At 37.0% G+C, this 12,865-nt stretch overlaps 1 protein-coding gene across 7 annotated transcripts in view; it reads right to left on the bottom strand.

The window, feature by feature from the left end:
• USP16 (ubiquitin specific peptidase 16) overlaps positions 1–12,865 on the bottom strand; it is a 31,685-nt gene that overhangs the window by 15,231 nt on the left and 3,589 nt on the right. For 4 of the 7 annotated variants that reach the window (XM_050957755.1, XM_050957696.1, XM_050957717.1 and 1 more), the window contains 7 exons: positions 9,456–9,634; positions 8,726–8,829; positions 6,684–6,787; positions 3,495–3,682; positions 1,687–1,779; positions 687–817; positions 206–293 (listed from right to left, as the gene is read on the bottom strand). In XM_050957755.1, the coding sequence (XP_050813712.1) occupies positions 206–293; positions 687–817; positions 1,687–1,779; positions 3,495–3,682; position 6,684 (501 nt within the window). In that variant the 5' untranslated portion in view covers positions 6,685–6,787; positions 8,726–8,829; positions 9,456–9,634. Of the gene's footprint in view, positions 1–205; positions 294–686; positions 818–1,686; positions 1,780–3,494; positions 3,683–6,683; positions 6,788–6,979; positions 7,104–8,725; positions 8,830–9,455; positions 9,635–12,865 lie in introns of those variants that run through there. The other 3 variants (XM_050957746.1, XM_050957736.1, XM_050957727.1) reach the window with 3 other exon arrangements.

Raw genomic sequence — 12,865 nt, 5'->3', positions numbered from 1 at the left:
AGACAAGTCAGTTCAGTATTAGTTGGGATGAGGTCTAAAAATTCTTTGCAGACCTAACGAAAAGGACTAAAACTTAAAACTGTTACAATACACCTAACAATAATAAAAGACATTAAGAATAAGGTTTACTCTAACAAAGCACTAAAATCAGTATACTTAGACAAACACTCACATTGTTATATACTACAATGAAATAAGAACTTACTTGGATCTCTTCTGCCCTCATCCCATCCAGTAAATAACGAAGCAATTCCTGGCTGTCTTGCTGCTGGTAACCTTTAAACCGTATCGCTCTGTTTAAACGGAATGAGAATTATATAATATATATAAAATTAAAATGTGAATTATTTTCAGCTTGTCCACAGAAGACAGAAACAAATCTCAAGTGCTGATGAAACAGATACCTGTAGGTATATGGGACCTTCTGAAAAAATATGAAGCTGAGAGGGTAGAAAGTCTCATTTTATATGCTTCTTTCATTTCACTTTAACTCATTTCTATTTTAGTCTACACCAATGTCTTTGAAAAGTTTATAGATACCATCTGAACTTCTGCTGGCACATGCACAATGAGAGACAAATGAAAACATTTTTTGTTAATAGTAAAAACTGCCCTACTACTATATAATCCAATGTTAACGATATTCTTTCAGTCATTATTACAATGCATTATGTGCAGATACTCACTTTTTACAAACCTGAGCAAAGAGTTCTTTAGGAGTGACAGTTCCCTTTTTTGTCTCTTGCATCTCTGACAGGAACTGGCACATAGCTAATGTAAGCGGCCCAGGTTGCTCAAGTTTTATCGCCAGAGGTTCCTTTTTAAACAACAAAAACAAAAATCAAGTTTTGTTTTGCATTCTTAATTCAGTCAGAGCTATGGATTCATTTGAAATTAGCTCAATATTAGAAAAACTGAACATTTGTTTTAACTTCCTGAAATACGATCCATTATAAAACAACATTTAGTAAAAACCTAATTCTCTGATTTTCTAAATGAAATGATAGGGAATAAGTTTACATAAGGCAGAAATGGTTGGAGAACATTTCTTCATTACACAGTATCCTTAGACTCAGCACACTAAGGATAATTTATTGTTTAATTTAAATCTGAATGTTCTATTTTTCCTCGTATTTTTTTTTAAATGGTGCCATTTTTTGTGTTTATTCCTGCTTTACAATGCACAAAATAACCCAAACATACCCTCAAGTTAATGAAATGTAAACTATCCAAGTTAAGTTTCCAGGGATTTCCTTAGCTTTCATTTTAATTTTTAAAAATGTATAAGCTCCCGAGTCCCCAGGCTGAAGGAATAGCAGGATCACATCAAAGGCCTGTGATTATCCTTCCTTTCCTTTGCATATTTTAAAATTTGATTGAAAGTGGCATCTGACCAGACCTCACCGATGCCAAAGTTACAAGAATAATTTTTTTAATGTGATGGAAATTTCATTGTAATGGAAATACTTCTATGAATTTACAATATTCAGAATATTAAGTCTGCCACTTAACTGTACATCTTGAGTGAATTTCTGACTCCAATGAAGTCAATAGCAAAACTCCCATTGATTTTAACAGAAACAGGACTTAATGTTTTTCTTTAAAATTTCCTCAAAACCCAAAAAAACAACTGACTGGATTTTTAATGTACCTAAAAAATTACTTTATAAACTGCAGCGTACATACTGTTGAAAATTCCGGTGGCTCAATGTTAACTGTTGTTCCAGGCATTTTAACCTCCTTCAATAGCTCTCTCAGAACTGGTGTCTGTGATAAATTCTGCAAGAGATCAAAAAATCAAATTAAAGTCTGGTAATTAGGAAAAATCAACTACTGATGCAATGAATGCAGTGCATAACGTAGTGGTTACAACATTATTCTTCAACACCTAGAAGCTGAGTGCAAACTACCACATTGGATACAACTGTAGGAAGTTTGAGAAAGTGGGGTTATTTTGACTGAGAACTCTAAAGGTATTATAAGAATATTAATTAACAACTTCTTGTTTAAAACATTTAACATTTGAAAGAGTTAGCACCAACCATTTTCAGTTATTTCCTTAATCTCTGTACCCTGAGTTATAGTCTACAGTTCATATTATTATAGGCAAAACAGATGAGTCATTATAAAAGTGTAATAAATATAACACAGCAAACAGTTTGTACCACTCACTCACAAGTCTGCCTTTCCACTCCCAACGTGTTTCTGCACATCTCCTCCAAGATTTATCGTTAAGCATTTTAACTTCTTATGGCCAAAACTCCCTGCCCAGCTCTCCACGTCCTTCCAGCACCATCATTCTGTTTGTCACTCAGGTGTGTAAACTGGGGGGCATATCTGACTCCTGCCTCTCTCGCCTCACACATCCAGACAGTATCCAAATCCTCCCACTTCATAACAGTTCCAAATGTGGGCTAGTGAGCAAGATAGTATAGCTTACTGGCTAGAGCATTGGACTGGGACACAAGAGACCTGGGTTCTATTCCTCGCTTTCACTAGACTGCTGAAAGACCTTGGGTAAGTCACTTTGCATCTGTGGCTTAGTTATAAAATGGGGATAATAATGCTTACTTCCCTCTGAAAGGCACTTTGAGATATGCTAATGAAAACCACTGTAGGAGAGCAGCTATGGATTAAGTTATTGTTACACTGCTAGAACCCTAGTTCAGGCCATCTTCCATTGCTACTGCTACCATCTTTCTGACCTCACTGACACAAATTACACTCCCTCTGCCCACGCCCCCCACTCCCAGTCCATTCAAGAGGATGTTCTGGTCGCATCCCCACCTTTCTGTGTCCCTGTTTTGGTCTCCTATTCACCATTATCAAATTCAAGCTTCTCATTCTCACCATGAGGACCATTCACAATTCTGCACCTGTTCCCCTTTAGTTATCCGCTATTATTGTGTTGTTCCTCTCTCCCAAACACTACACACTACTAGGCTTGAATGCCAATTTGTCTGCTTCTCCCACAAATGACCACTTGCTTCCACGTGGAACAGGAAGATCACCTTTCTCTCAAGACCTATTTCTGCTGGGCTGCCTACAGGTGATAGCTAGGTACTGTAGACATCAGGTATAGGAGAGTTAAGAAAAAACAGTCTTATAATTTGAAAATCATGTTGCTCAATAGCTAACCTAAGTAACTATATGGTCTTAATAGTAATTGGAGATATACCTATCTCCTAGAACTGGAAGAGACCTTGAAAGGTCATCTAGTCCAGCAGGACCAAGTACTGATTTTACCCCATATACTTTCATTAACCATCACCCTCTGTTCCCCTCCCTGAACCTTTCATTTTTTACCTTCTACAACTGACTTGTTCTGTTTGGTCTCCAATTAGACTGCAAGTTCTTTAGGGCAGGGATCATGTCTGCATGCTTCTATAGCACCTACCACATTAGGCCCTGATCTATTTTAGGTCTTTTTGGGGTTACTACAATACAACATTAAAAATCTCACTCTGAAGTGGTTACAACAATATTTAGTGTACCTGCATAACAGCATTAAAGAAACATGTATTCCCCAAGTTACTAAGTCCTTTCACAGTCACTGCTGCATTGGTATTTGAAGAATTGTCTTCTTTGATCATGCCCTCCTTTTTTTCCTTCTCCTGCTCATTTTGGTTTTCTTTTTCTACTTTTTTATTTTCAAATTCTTTGTTTTTTTGATCTTTTGACACTGAAATACAAAAAAAGAAAAAATGTTAGGTACCTGGGGTGAGTTGGAAACATAATATTTTGTAGCAGACCTGGAAAAATGCTCCACCTTTGAAGACAGCAGTAGAAAATTACAAGGGTTAAATTTTAAACCCATGCCATTCAAGAGTCAGAGTTCAAATATAACATTTCTATGTTAGGTTTTGAGGTCACTTCTTGCACATCATAATTTAACAAGACTAAACTGTGCTGTTTAATATAATCATCAGTTGAATACTGTCATTTAACAGACATATACCTTGAAATTTAATGTGTGTTCGTGGCAATTCCATATCTGTGAAGTCAAAAGTCATTCTACCACAGCATTTTCTACAGCACCCACCATTATAGCATCTAAGATCATGCTGCACATGAAACGGCAGCTACAACCTACAAAGAAGTATGTGGAACAGAACTCTCCTGTAAGTAAGTGTTCTCATGCCACTTGCTTTTATAACCAAGAAAGATGGTGTTAGAGAGCGAGCGAGCTTTTATTTAAGTGACATCTGTATCTTGAGGATCTTCTCCTGAAATTCATGTGTATCACTGAAAGATGCTCCTAAGTAGTTTGAATAGGGAGTTCCTGGGGAAGTTGAGTACAAATCCCATCCAAAACACCTGCTAAATAGCTGCCACAATCTTCTCTTGATGGGGCTCTCGCTAGGCAAGACATTCAGATACAATATGACTGCATCGTCTTCTTCAGCGTAACAACCACCCTCACAATGACTCAGGTTCCTGCTGAATGTAGTGGACCCAGATTCCCTCCATGTTTCTCACTTTTGTACACCAAGTTAGAGGTCGTGAGCAAATTCCTGATTCCATTAAAGCCAATGGCAAAGCTCCCACTGACTTCAGCAGGATCAGGATTTGGCCTCACTATTTCAGACTAGTATGGAAACTGAAAGTAATGGAGATTATTTTCCTACTTGTAAATCAGGTCTCCAGGATTCCTTAAATGTTGTGCCTTCTCATTCCTAGTTAACTAAGATCAGTCACTTTAAGTTGGTTATGTTGGTTGAGCTGCTCAAATACATCTCTCTCGGATCATGTTAACTCTTATCCACTAATTGCAGTTTTCTTAACAAATGTTAGCCTTGTTTTTTAGCAATAATTTTTATGCATCAATAAGCATAATTAAGGATGTCTGTCCCAGAAGTCAGTGGAGCTACTTGTCCGTTCTTCACCTATTGGAAAGATTATTTGACACATTTCACTGCCCAGAAAAGTGAAGAGAGGTGGAATTCAAATCTTAACTAGTGTGGACTAAGGCTACAAATGTAATTTGAAACAAAGTAACGTTAATAGGAACACTTCAGTTATGGTTTCAGCCACATAGTTCACAGGACAGATAAAATATGGCCCAGGGAACACACTTCATCTCTGATCTGTAGGGACGACTTTTAGAGGTGAAAGTGGAGTTCAGTCATAGAGCCCACTGAATCCTCAGTTTTTCTGCTAAAACTGACAGTTGTGATGATTTTTACAACTTGTCTGCTAGGAAATGGATTGACATTACTAATTCAGAGAAAGCTGTATTCAGTTATAATCACCTAAACAAAATGGTTACTTATCTTATAGTACCTAGTTCTTAGAGATGCTGTCATCCCATTTTAGATGTGCATGCTCCTTGCACAAAATTAGAATAGCAATGCCTCAGTGCCTCCCCATCCCTCAACCATGGAAATAAAGGGCAAAGCAGCCACAACCATCTCTCAGTTTCCGTGCTAATTCAAAATCTCAGGTAAAGGGGACTCTGAAAAAATATGAATAGAGGTCTGGGATCCACAAGCATGACATCTAGAAGAACCAGTTACTATAAGGCAAGTAATGGCTTTTTTTTCTTTGAATAGGACTCGAGTGGATTCCACTCTAGGTGGTCGATAAGCAGTGTCCCATTCTGGAGTTCTAATTGCCAGTAATTAAACAGTGGCCTTCAAAATTTGGTGTATGATCTTGTGGCCATGTCAAAGGTATAGTATTTAATACAGCAATGGGATTACTTTGTGCAGCTGCCCTGCAAATGTCAATGGGGATCCATGCAAAGAAGGGAGCCTGTGCTCTAGAAGAATGAGCTTTGGTATTTGGAGGAAGGGGTGTAGTAGCATGTGATAGGGTGAAATACACTAGGCAATCTATTTAGATATTCACTGGGAAGAAATGGCTTGCCCCTTAGAAGTGCTATTTATGGCAACAAAGACAGGGAGACTGCCCAAAGGGCTTTGGCCTATCAAGATAATATAGCAAGAACCTACAACATCCAAGGTGTAAAGTTTCTTATCCCCTGGAGAAGAATGGGGTTTTGAAAAGAAAACAGGGAGATTAATAGATTTCCACTTAAAATGGAAATCTGACAACTATGGAAATAAATTTGGGATGAGCTCTCAACACCACCTTCTCTCTGTAGAATACTGCATAAGGAGGGTCAGCTTTGAATTTGTCTATTTAGATTAAGGTAATGGTGCAAAGTGCTGAGAAGTTCAATTTAAAAAAAATAAAAGAACTAAATAAAAAACGGGGGGAATTTGCTGGGAAATTCCCCTACCTACTGAAAAATTGCAAGGAGGGGGAAATTCCACTAAGGGACAGGGTGCAGACACTCCTTGCTGCTATGGGCAATAGAAGAGAACTGACATATAGTTGCAGTCACCTTGCTCTTTATGACCTCAGGGAGGTCCCCCATGGGGACATGCACAGCACAGGCACGGATGCTACTCTTCACATAATCTCATCTCATGTGCACCTTGTGCCCCTACAGTGGAATCCACATGACACATACTCTTAGAATAACATTCTGATTCCATAAGGAAGTTTTTCTGTCCCCATATTTTCCTTTTGAAAAGGTTTAGAAACAATAGGTGAAATCCTGACCCCCCTTCCCGAACATCTAAACCCCACAATTGATATTGTATTGTCTTGATTTACAGCGGCGCCCGCTGGGCTCAAGGAGCTTTCAGTGTACTATATACCTTATAGTTACCTACTTGTACTTGGTGTGTCAACACAAGCTTGTTTTCTAACACAATCCACGAGTTGGCCCAATCGATTTGAACTATTATATGGGACTTCATTATCACACAAGTAGCACCTGTCTCCCAAAAACAAGCCAAAAGAGTGCAATAAAAAAAAAACTGAGTTAAAATTATATTTGTATGGCATCAAATCACAACACCTAGAGTCATTTCTGAACTACTCCATTATACACACCTGAAAATGCTATAATGTTATAACAATCTTCTTGAAACACGAATTTAAAAAACAATTTTTGTTACCAATTTACCTTCATTAAAGAAAAAGAGTGGCAGTGATATGAGAGGAGGGGATTGCATAAACCCTAACTGTTGACTTTATGGACATCCTGTATTCCTTACTCATGCAAAACTCAAATTCAATGAGAGTTCTGCCTAAAAAAAAAAAAAAAAAAAAAAAGAAAAAAAAGACTCAGGCCCCAAAGGAAATGACTACAAATACTAGTGGATACAGATATGAAAGTTGAAGTTTATTCTATCCAAACATTTTTTTGTTATATTTAGTTTGAATAAGATATGAACAAGTGTATTCTGTTTGTCCTGTTAATGTATAGTTTTGTTTTATTTGCCTTTTTTATTGCTGATACAGTTGTGTTTTTATTTCTATGAGAACAAAAACCAAATAAGTGTACCGCTAGATCACTGCACTATGTTTCACATAATTTTACTGAGAAAAGCCACACTGGTAAATGGAAATATTCTATTTATCCACAGAGCAAACATAGCATTGGGAGAACAATGCAATCTTCCCCACACTGTCCTGTCAACATATCCTAACCCTGACTTTGAGGAGCCACCTGTCTTCTTACCTGGTATAGACTTGCACTAACATATGTAACCAAACAGAACTGCTTTGACATACTGAACATCCTAAACGAGTATATATAAAGCACACTTATTTTTAAAGTGTTAGGCACAAATGCATTTAGCAGATTTCAGGATTACAAGAAAGTGTGGATTGACTCCCATTTTTGGGAGCAGAGGAAGTTTATGACGACACTCTTTTTTCTAACCCACTAGAATCCCCAATATAAAGCATGGAAAGAATATCTATATATATCCAATCTTTCATCCAACCTACTTAGGAATCTATTTTTTTGTCAACTGTTTTGAAAACTTGGTAAATTTTTAAACAGGCTCACAATCACCATTTTAATGGGCAACACATGACAAAAACTTAAAAAGGCATCATCCTCTTCATTGTCTCTGTATCAGCTAAAAAGTTTTGAATGGAGGAGAGCGATTGCAAAGTTCTTTTTATATACTGTATAAGCGATTAATCTAAGATTTTAGCATCTCCTTTGTATATTAATCACATCAAGAGATTTGAAGATCTATTTTTGGCTTTCAGTTTTAAACATCCACTTTACAGTGAAATACTGTATTGCACCAATCAGTTTTAAATTCTTCATAAAGTCAGTTGTTTTTACACCAGAAAGCCTGATGTAATAAAAATCTTCATAAACTAGGTGCAATATTCCTATCTTTTAAAAGAAGGAAATTTACACACACAAAATATTTAATTTAGAGTTATTGTATAAATCACCTCAGCAACTTTACGTAAAAAGCACAATTACAGTATGACCATTAAAACTTAATTTCTAACAAGACTGAAAGATTTAACATTTATCACTAATTACATTACGTAGCCTAAGATATACATATATTTGTAATGCTCTGACTGAAAGTGTGTGTCTCAAGTGACAGCATTAAGGAATGCGAACATGAATTTTTCACGTCAGTACTATCATTAAGTGAATGTATTAAACATTAACAATATTTACTAACTAGTCAGTGTCAGTCTTTCGGTAACACTGTATTAAAAGATTTTATTATTTCAGCAACCGTAACTCTAAGTTAAAAGTTTTTTGTATGGAAATATCCTGAAAGTTTCAGTGTATTATTTTGAGAAGTCTACAAACAAAACACAAATAAATCACACCCCAGTTTTTATTTTCTTCCAGTTATGACTTATAACTGTTGCCTGACAAACTCACCACACACTCCAGTTGTCCAAACTGAGAACCAAACAATGGGGTTCTGATCTTGGTGTTGTATAATGCTTTAAAGCATGCTGCTCTTGAGAATTTCTGCCACAGCCCTATAACATTGACAACCAGAAGTGTCACAAAACCCAATGGACTATCAAGTGAAAAAAAATAAATTCAGACTATAAACAAAATTTTAATAAATACCTAACTATTAGCTAAGCAAATAAAGTAATTAGTCTGAATACCTACAGAGAAAAGGTACTAATTAGATAAAGAATAATTATCAAGTAGTATGGGATTTGGGCACCTAACTCCTTTAGGTGCTTTTGAAAATCCCAACTTTAAGTCCTAAAAAATGAAAAAACTATTAGGCATACATGTTTCTAAATTAAGTAAGCCATATTACTACTACAATATACCATAAGATCCTGCAATAGAAATATTAATAGAAATATTAAATATTATTACAAACAAAATAATCTGGACTTTCAAGAAGTGGAAGTCATCACGATGGAGTCTGGTTCTTAAGTCTGCTAAATGCCTTTGTGCCAAGCTTCTAGATACTTTCAGTAGCAATTCAGAGCAGACACCTTTTGCCAGATTGAACTATATTAAATAATTTGTGTAGCACCACATCTGGCTACAAGTTTAATTAAAATTTAGAGGGTTAATTGGAAGCTCTTTCTTAACTGCATTATGCAACATTGAATATTAAAACATTAAAAAAGAGAAATACCCTATGGCCACATTTTAGACATAACCATATTGAAGGGCTTTCATCTACTTCCTCTTCAGATTTATCTTGTCTCTGATTGTCTGTCTTGCAGTCCTGACAAATGTTCCACTCCACATTCAGCAATGCCTTTCTCACATGGCCTTGTTCCAATCCCTTGCGAATGTGCTTGCACACAGGTTCTGTGAAACAGAAAGTACAGAGATAAAATGAGGAAGTCACATTTTTGCCAAGTAGTCAACATGGAAACAGACTCCTATATGTCATAAAAAAAGGTGACAGGCCCATGAGCTCAAGTGGCCTTTTCATAGTTAAGGAGACAATGGCAGGTTAGGGGAAGTAATTGGAAGCTGTGGCAAAGATTTGACAAAGAGTGTGTGTCCATCCTTCATTACAAGAGTTCACGATCTGGAGATATCGTTGGACTATCAGCTATTTCTCAAATATTACCAAATAGCATTTACTGAATAAGACTGTCAAATTTCTTCTGGATACAGATCTAGCCAACATAATCTATGTCTTTGTCATTTCAAGACTAGATAACTACATTGTGCTCTGTCACAATTCAAGGCAACTGTATCTGTATTTCCCCTCAGTAGTTCAACAAGGGTTCTCACTCTCAGGCTTCCAGCTCCCCTGGCCATCACCTCACTTGGGTGGAGACGTCTCACACACTGTCCTCACCAGGATATTTCCAGACTGCACAATTTCCTAATTATACTGTGAATTCACCAACAAAGTCAGGCCACCTAAGCAGACCCGCTTAGCTTCTCTTCTCAGAGACGATACACAATGTAATTGCTACAGTTATAAATTGTACATAAGAACATAAGAACGGCCATACCGGGTCAGACCAAAGGTCCATCTAGCCCAGTATCTGTCTACCGACAGTGGCCAATGCCAGGTGCCCTAGAGGGAGTGAAGCTAACAGGCAATGATCAAGTGATCTCTCTCCTGCCATCCATCTCCATCCTCTGACGAACAGAGGCTAGGGACACCATTCTTTACCCTTCCTGGCTAATAGCCATTTATGGACTTAGCCACCATGAATTTATCCAGTTCCCTTTTAAACATTGTTATAGTCCCAGCCTTCACAACCTCCTCAGGTAAGCAGTTCCGCTAGTTGACTGTGCGCTGTGTGAAGAAGAACTTCCTTTTATTTGTTTTAAACCTGCTACCTATTAATTTCATTTGGTGACCCCTAGTTGTTGTATTATTATTATTGTCACACAACTCTTTCTATGCAAGCTTATTTATTCTTTGGGTAAAAGCATTACAGAGAAAACATATTAAAAGAATGTACATGCATGCTAACAAACATACCAGAGATCATGACAATGCTAACATATGCTCTGGCAGGAGCAGTCCTTCAAACCCCCACAAAGGGATCAGAAGTTCCATGATCACAAGTTCATAACAACCCCAGTTCAAAACTAGTACCCAGTCATATGGGCCCTCAACAGTCCGAGTCCTTCTAATCCTACCCTAAGGATTGAGGCCTTCCATGGACCAGGGGTCCTGTCTGTTTTCTGGATCAGGAAGAAAGCCCTGAGCCAGTTTAAAGCCAGACTATTTATCCAAAAATCCTTTGTCTGTTGATCCCTAGAGAATCCAATTTGAGCTAGTATATGCGCACCTCTCCAGGGGGTTTGTGTCAAAGGGCTAATAACTGGAGGAATTACATTAGTACATATGAAGTTGCACACACCCTCAATAACACAATTTGATTTTTAATACAATAGACCCTAAAGACATTAAATTCAATTAAGAAAGATTTGTGCAGGATATTATTTTTTCACATTCTCTACGTAGAGCTATATCTTAAATCCACCCAGAAACTGAAGCTGATGCAGAACGTTGGCCACTATGGACTGGTCTACACTGGAAACTTACATTGGCACAGCTATGTTTCTCAGGGAAGTGAAGAATCCACACCATTGAGAGAGACAGCTATGCCAATCTAACTGCCAGTGCAGACAGCACTTAGTCGACAGAAGAATTCTTTGACCCAGGTACTGATTCTTGGTGAGGCGGATTATCTACAGCAATAGGAGAACCGATCCTGTTGCTGTAGTGAGTATAGTAACAGTTTTAAGTGTATAAGTAACCTTAGAGGCTTCTTTCAGCAGAAGCATAAGGAACCAGGATCTTCACTGTTTGCCTGTTAGATTCCAAATGAAGTATAAGGTATTGGTTTTGATCTATAACTTCCTAAAGGCTTGACAGATTGCTTATGCCATATTGCCAGAACTACAGTCAGTGGCATGAGATGATGGTCTTTGATAGGAAGAAGCGATATAGTCATAGAACCATAGAAATACAGGGCTGGAAGCGACCAGGAAAGGTCATCTAGTCAAGAGGTAGTCAATTATTTTTTGTCAAGGTCCAAATTTCTTGGTCAAGGTATAATCAAGATCCAGACTTCAGAGAAAATAATAAAATAAACAACAATAATTATAATAAGTAAATAAAAAGATTTTGGGATCAGTTCAAAAGCATCTGGTGATCCAGATTTGTCCTGCGGTCCTATTGACTACCCTGATCTAGTTCATCCCACCACAGTGATGCAGGATTAAATATACCAAAGTGCTGTATAAGTATATAACGAGTGCTAGTATTTGCTAGTGAGATAGATATTGTTTGAGTTTGATTTTTTTATTTCTAGTCGGTTATTTCTGGGGTTTGAGTGAAGAGAAGCTATTGGTTTTGCCTTTTACATGACAAGAGGTTTAATTTACGTACAAAGAGCTTACAACTCACTGTTTATGCATAACCTGTTAGTCAGTAAACTGAAGCAATGCATTTAAAGATTTTTTTAAGAGCCAAATAGATACAGGTTTGGAAAAAATATGTGGTGGGTTTTATACAAACGCCTGTCACTAAGGTACTTAATACTGCTTAGCATAGTTTGTTTCCCTATTTGCTCTAAATTTATATTTACAACAAATGCTTAATATCTCTAGTATAAAATCTAGAGTAAAAATATTTCAGTAAAGCTGCTTAAATGAAATAATTTTATTTACAAAGCATCTAAATCCATAGTTAATATTTATAGTGCTTTCTTTTGCTCTCATACTCTTCCAATGAATTTAAGTAACTTGTAAAAAAAATTACATAAATGTCTGTATAATTCAAACTATTTTCTAGTACCTTTCATAAAATTGGAATTTTTTTAATTGTTCAAGTCAATTAATAATAGCTCTAAAATCTTTCTCCTTTCCTAGGAGCAGTTGGAAGGATTATAGCCCTAGACTGTAAGAACTTCACGGCACTGACTCAGTCTTGCTAGATGTAGAGTGCCTAACACATTGGAATTATGGTACTGACTGGGGATTCAGGCTGCTACCATAATACAAACGCTAAATAATAATACAGCCTGGGATAGATGTTTGTCTGCACAGATTAAAACATCA

This window comes from Gopherus flavomarginatus, chromosome 1, assembly GCF_025201925.1.
Source record: "Gopherus flavomarginatus isolate rGopFla2 chromosome 1, rGopFla2.mat.asm, whole genome shotgun sequence".
Classification (NCBI taxonomy): domain Eukaryota; kingdom Metazoa; phylum Chordata; order Testudines; family Testudinidae; genus Gopherus; species Gopherus flavomarginatus.
The sequence above is the reverse complement of the archived record's forward strand: the minus strand, read 5'-3'. Positions and strand labels throughout refer to the sequence as shown.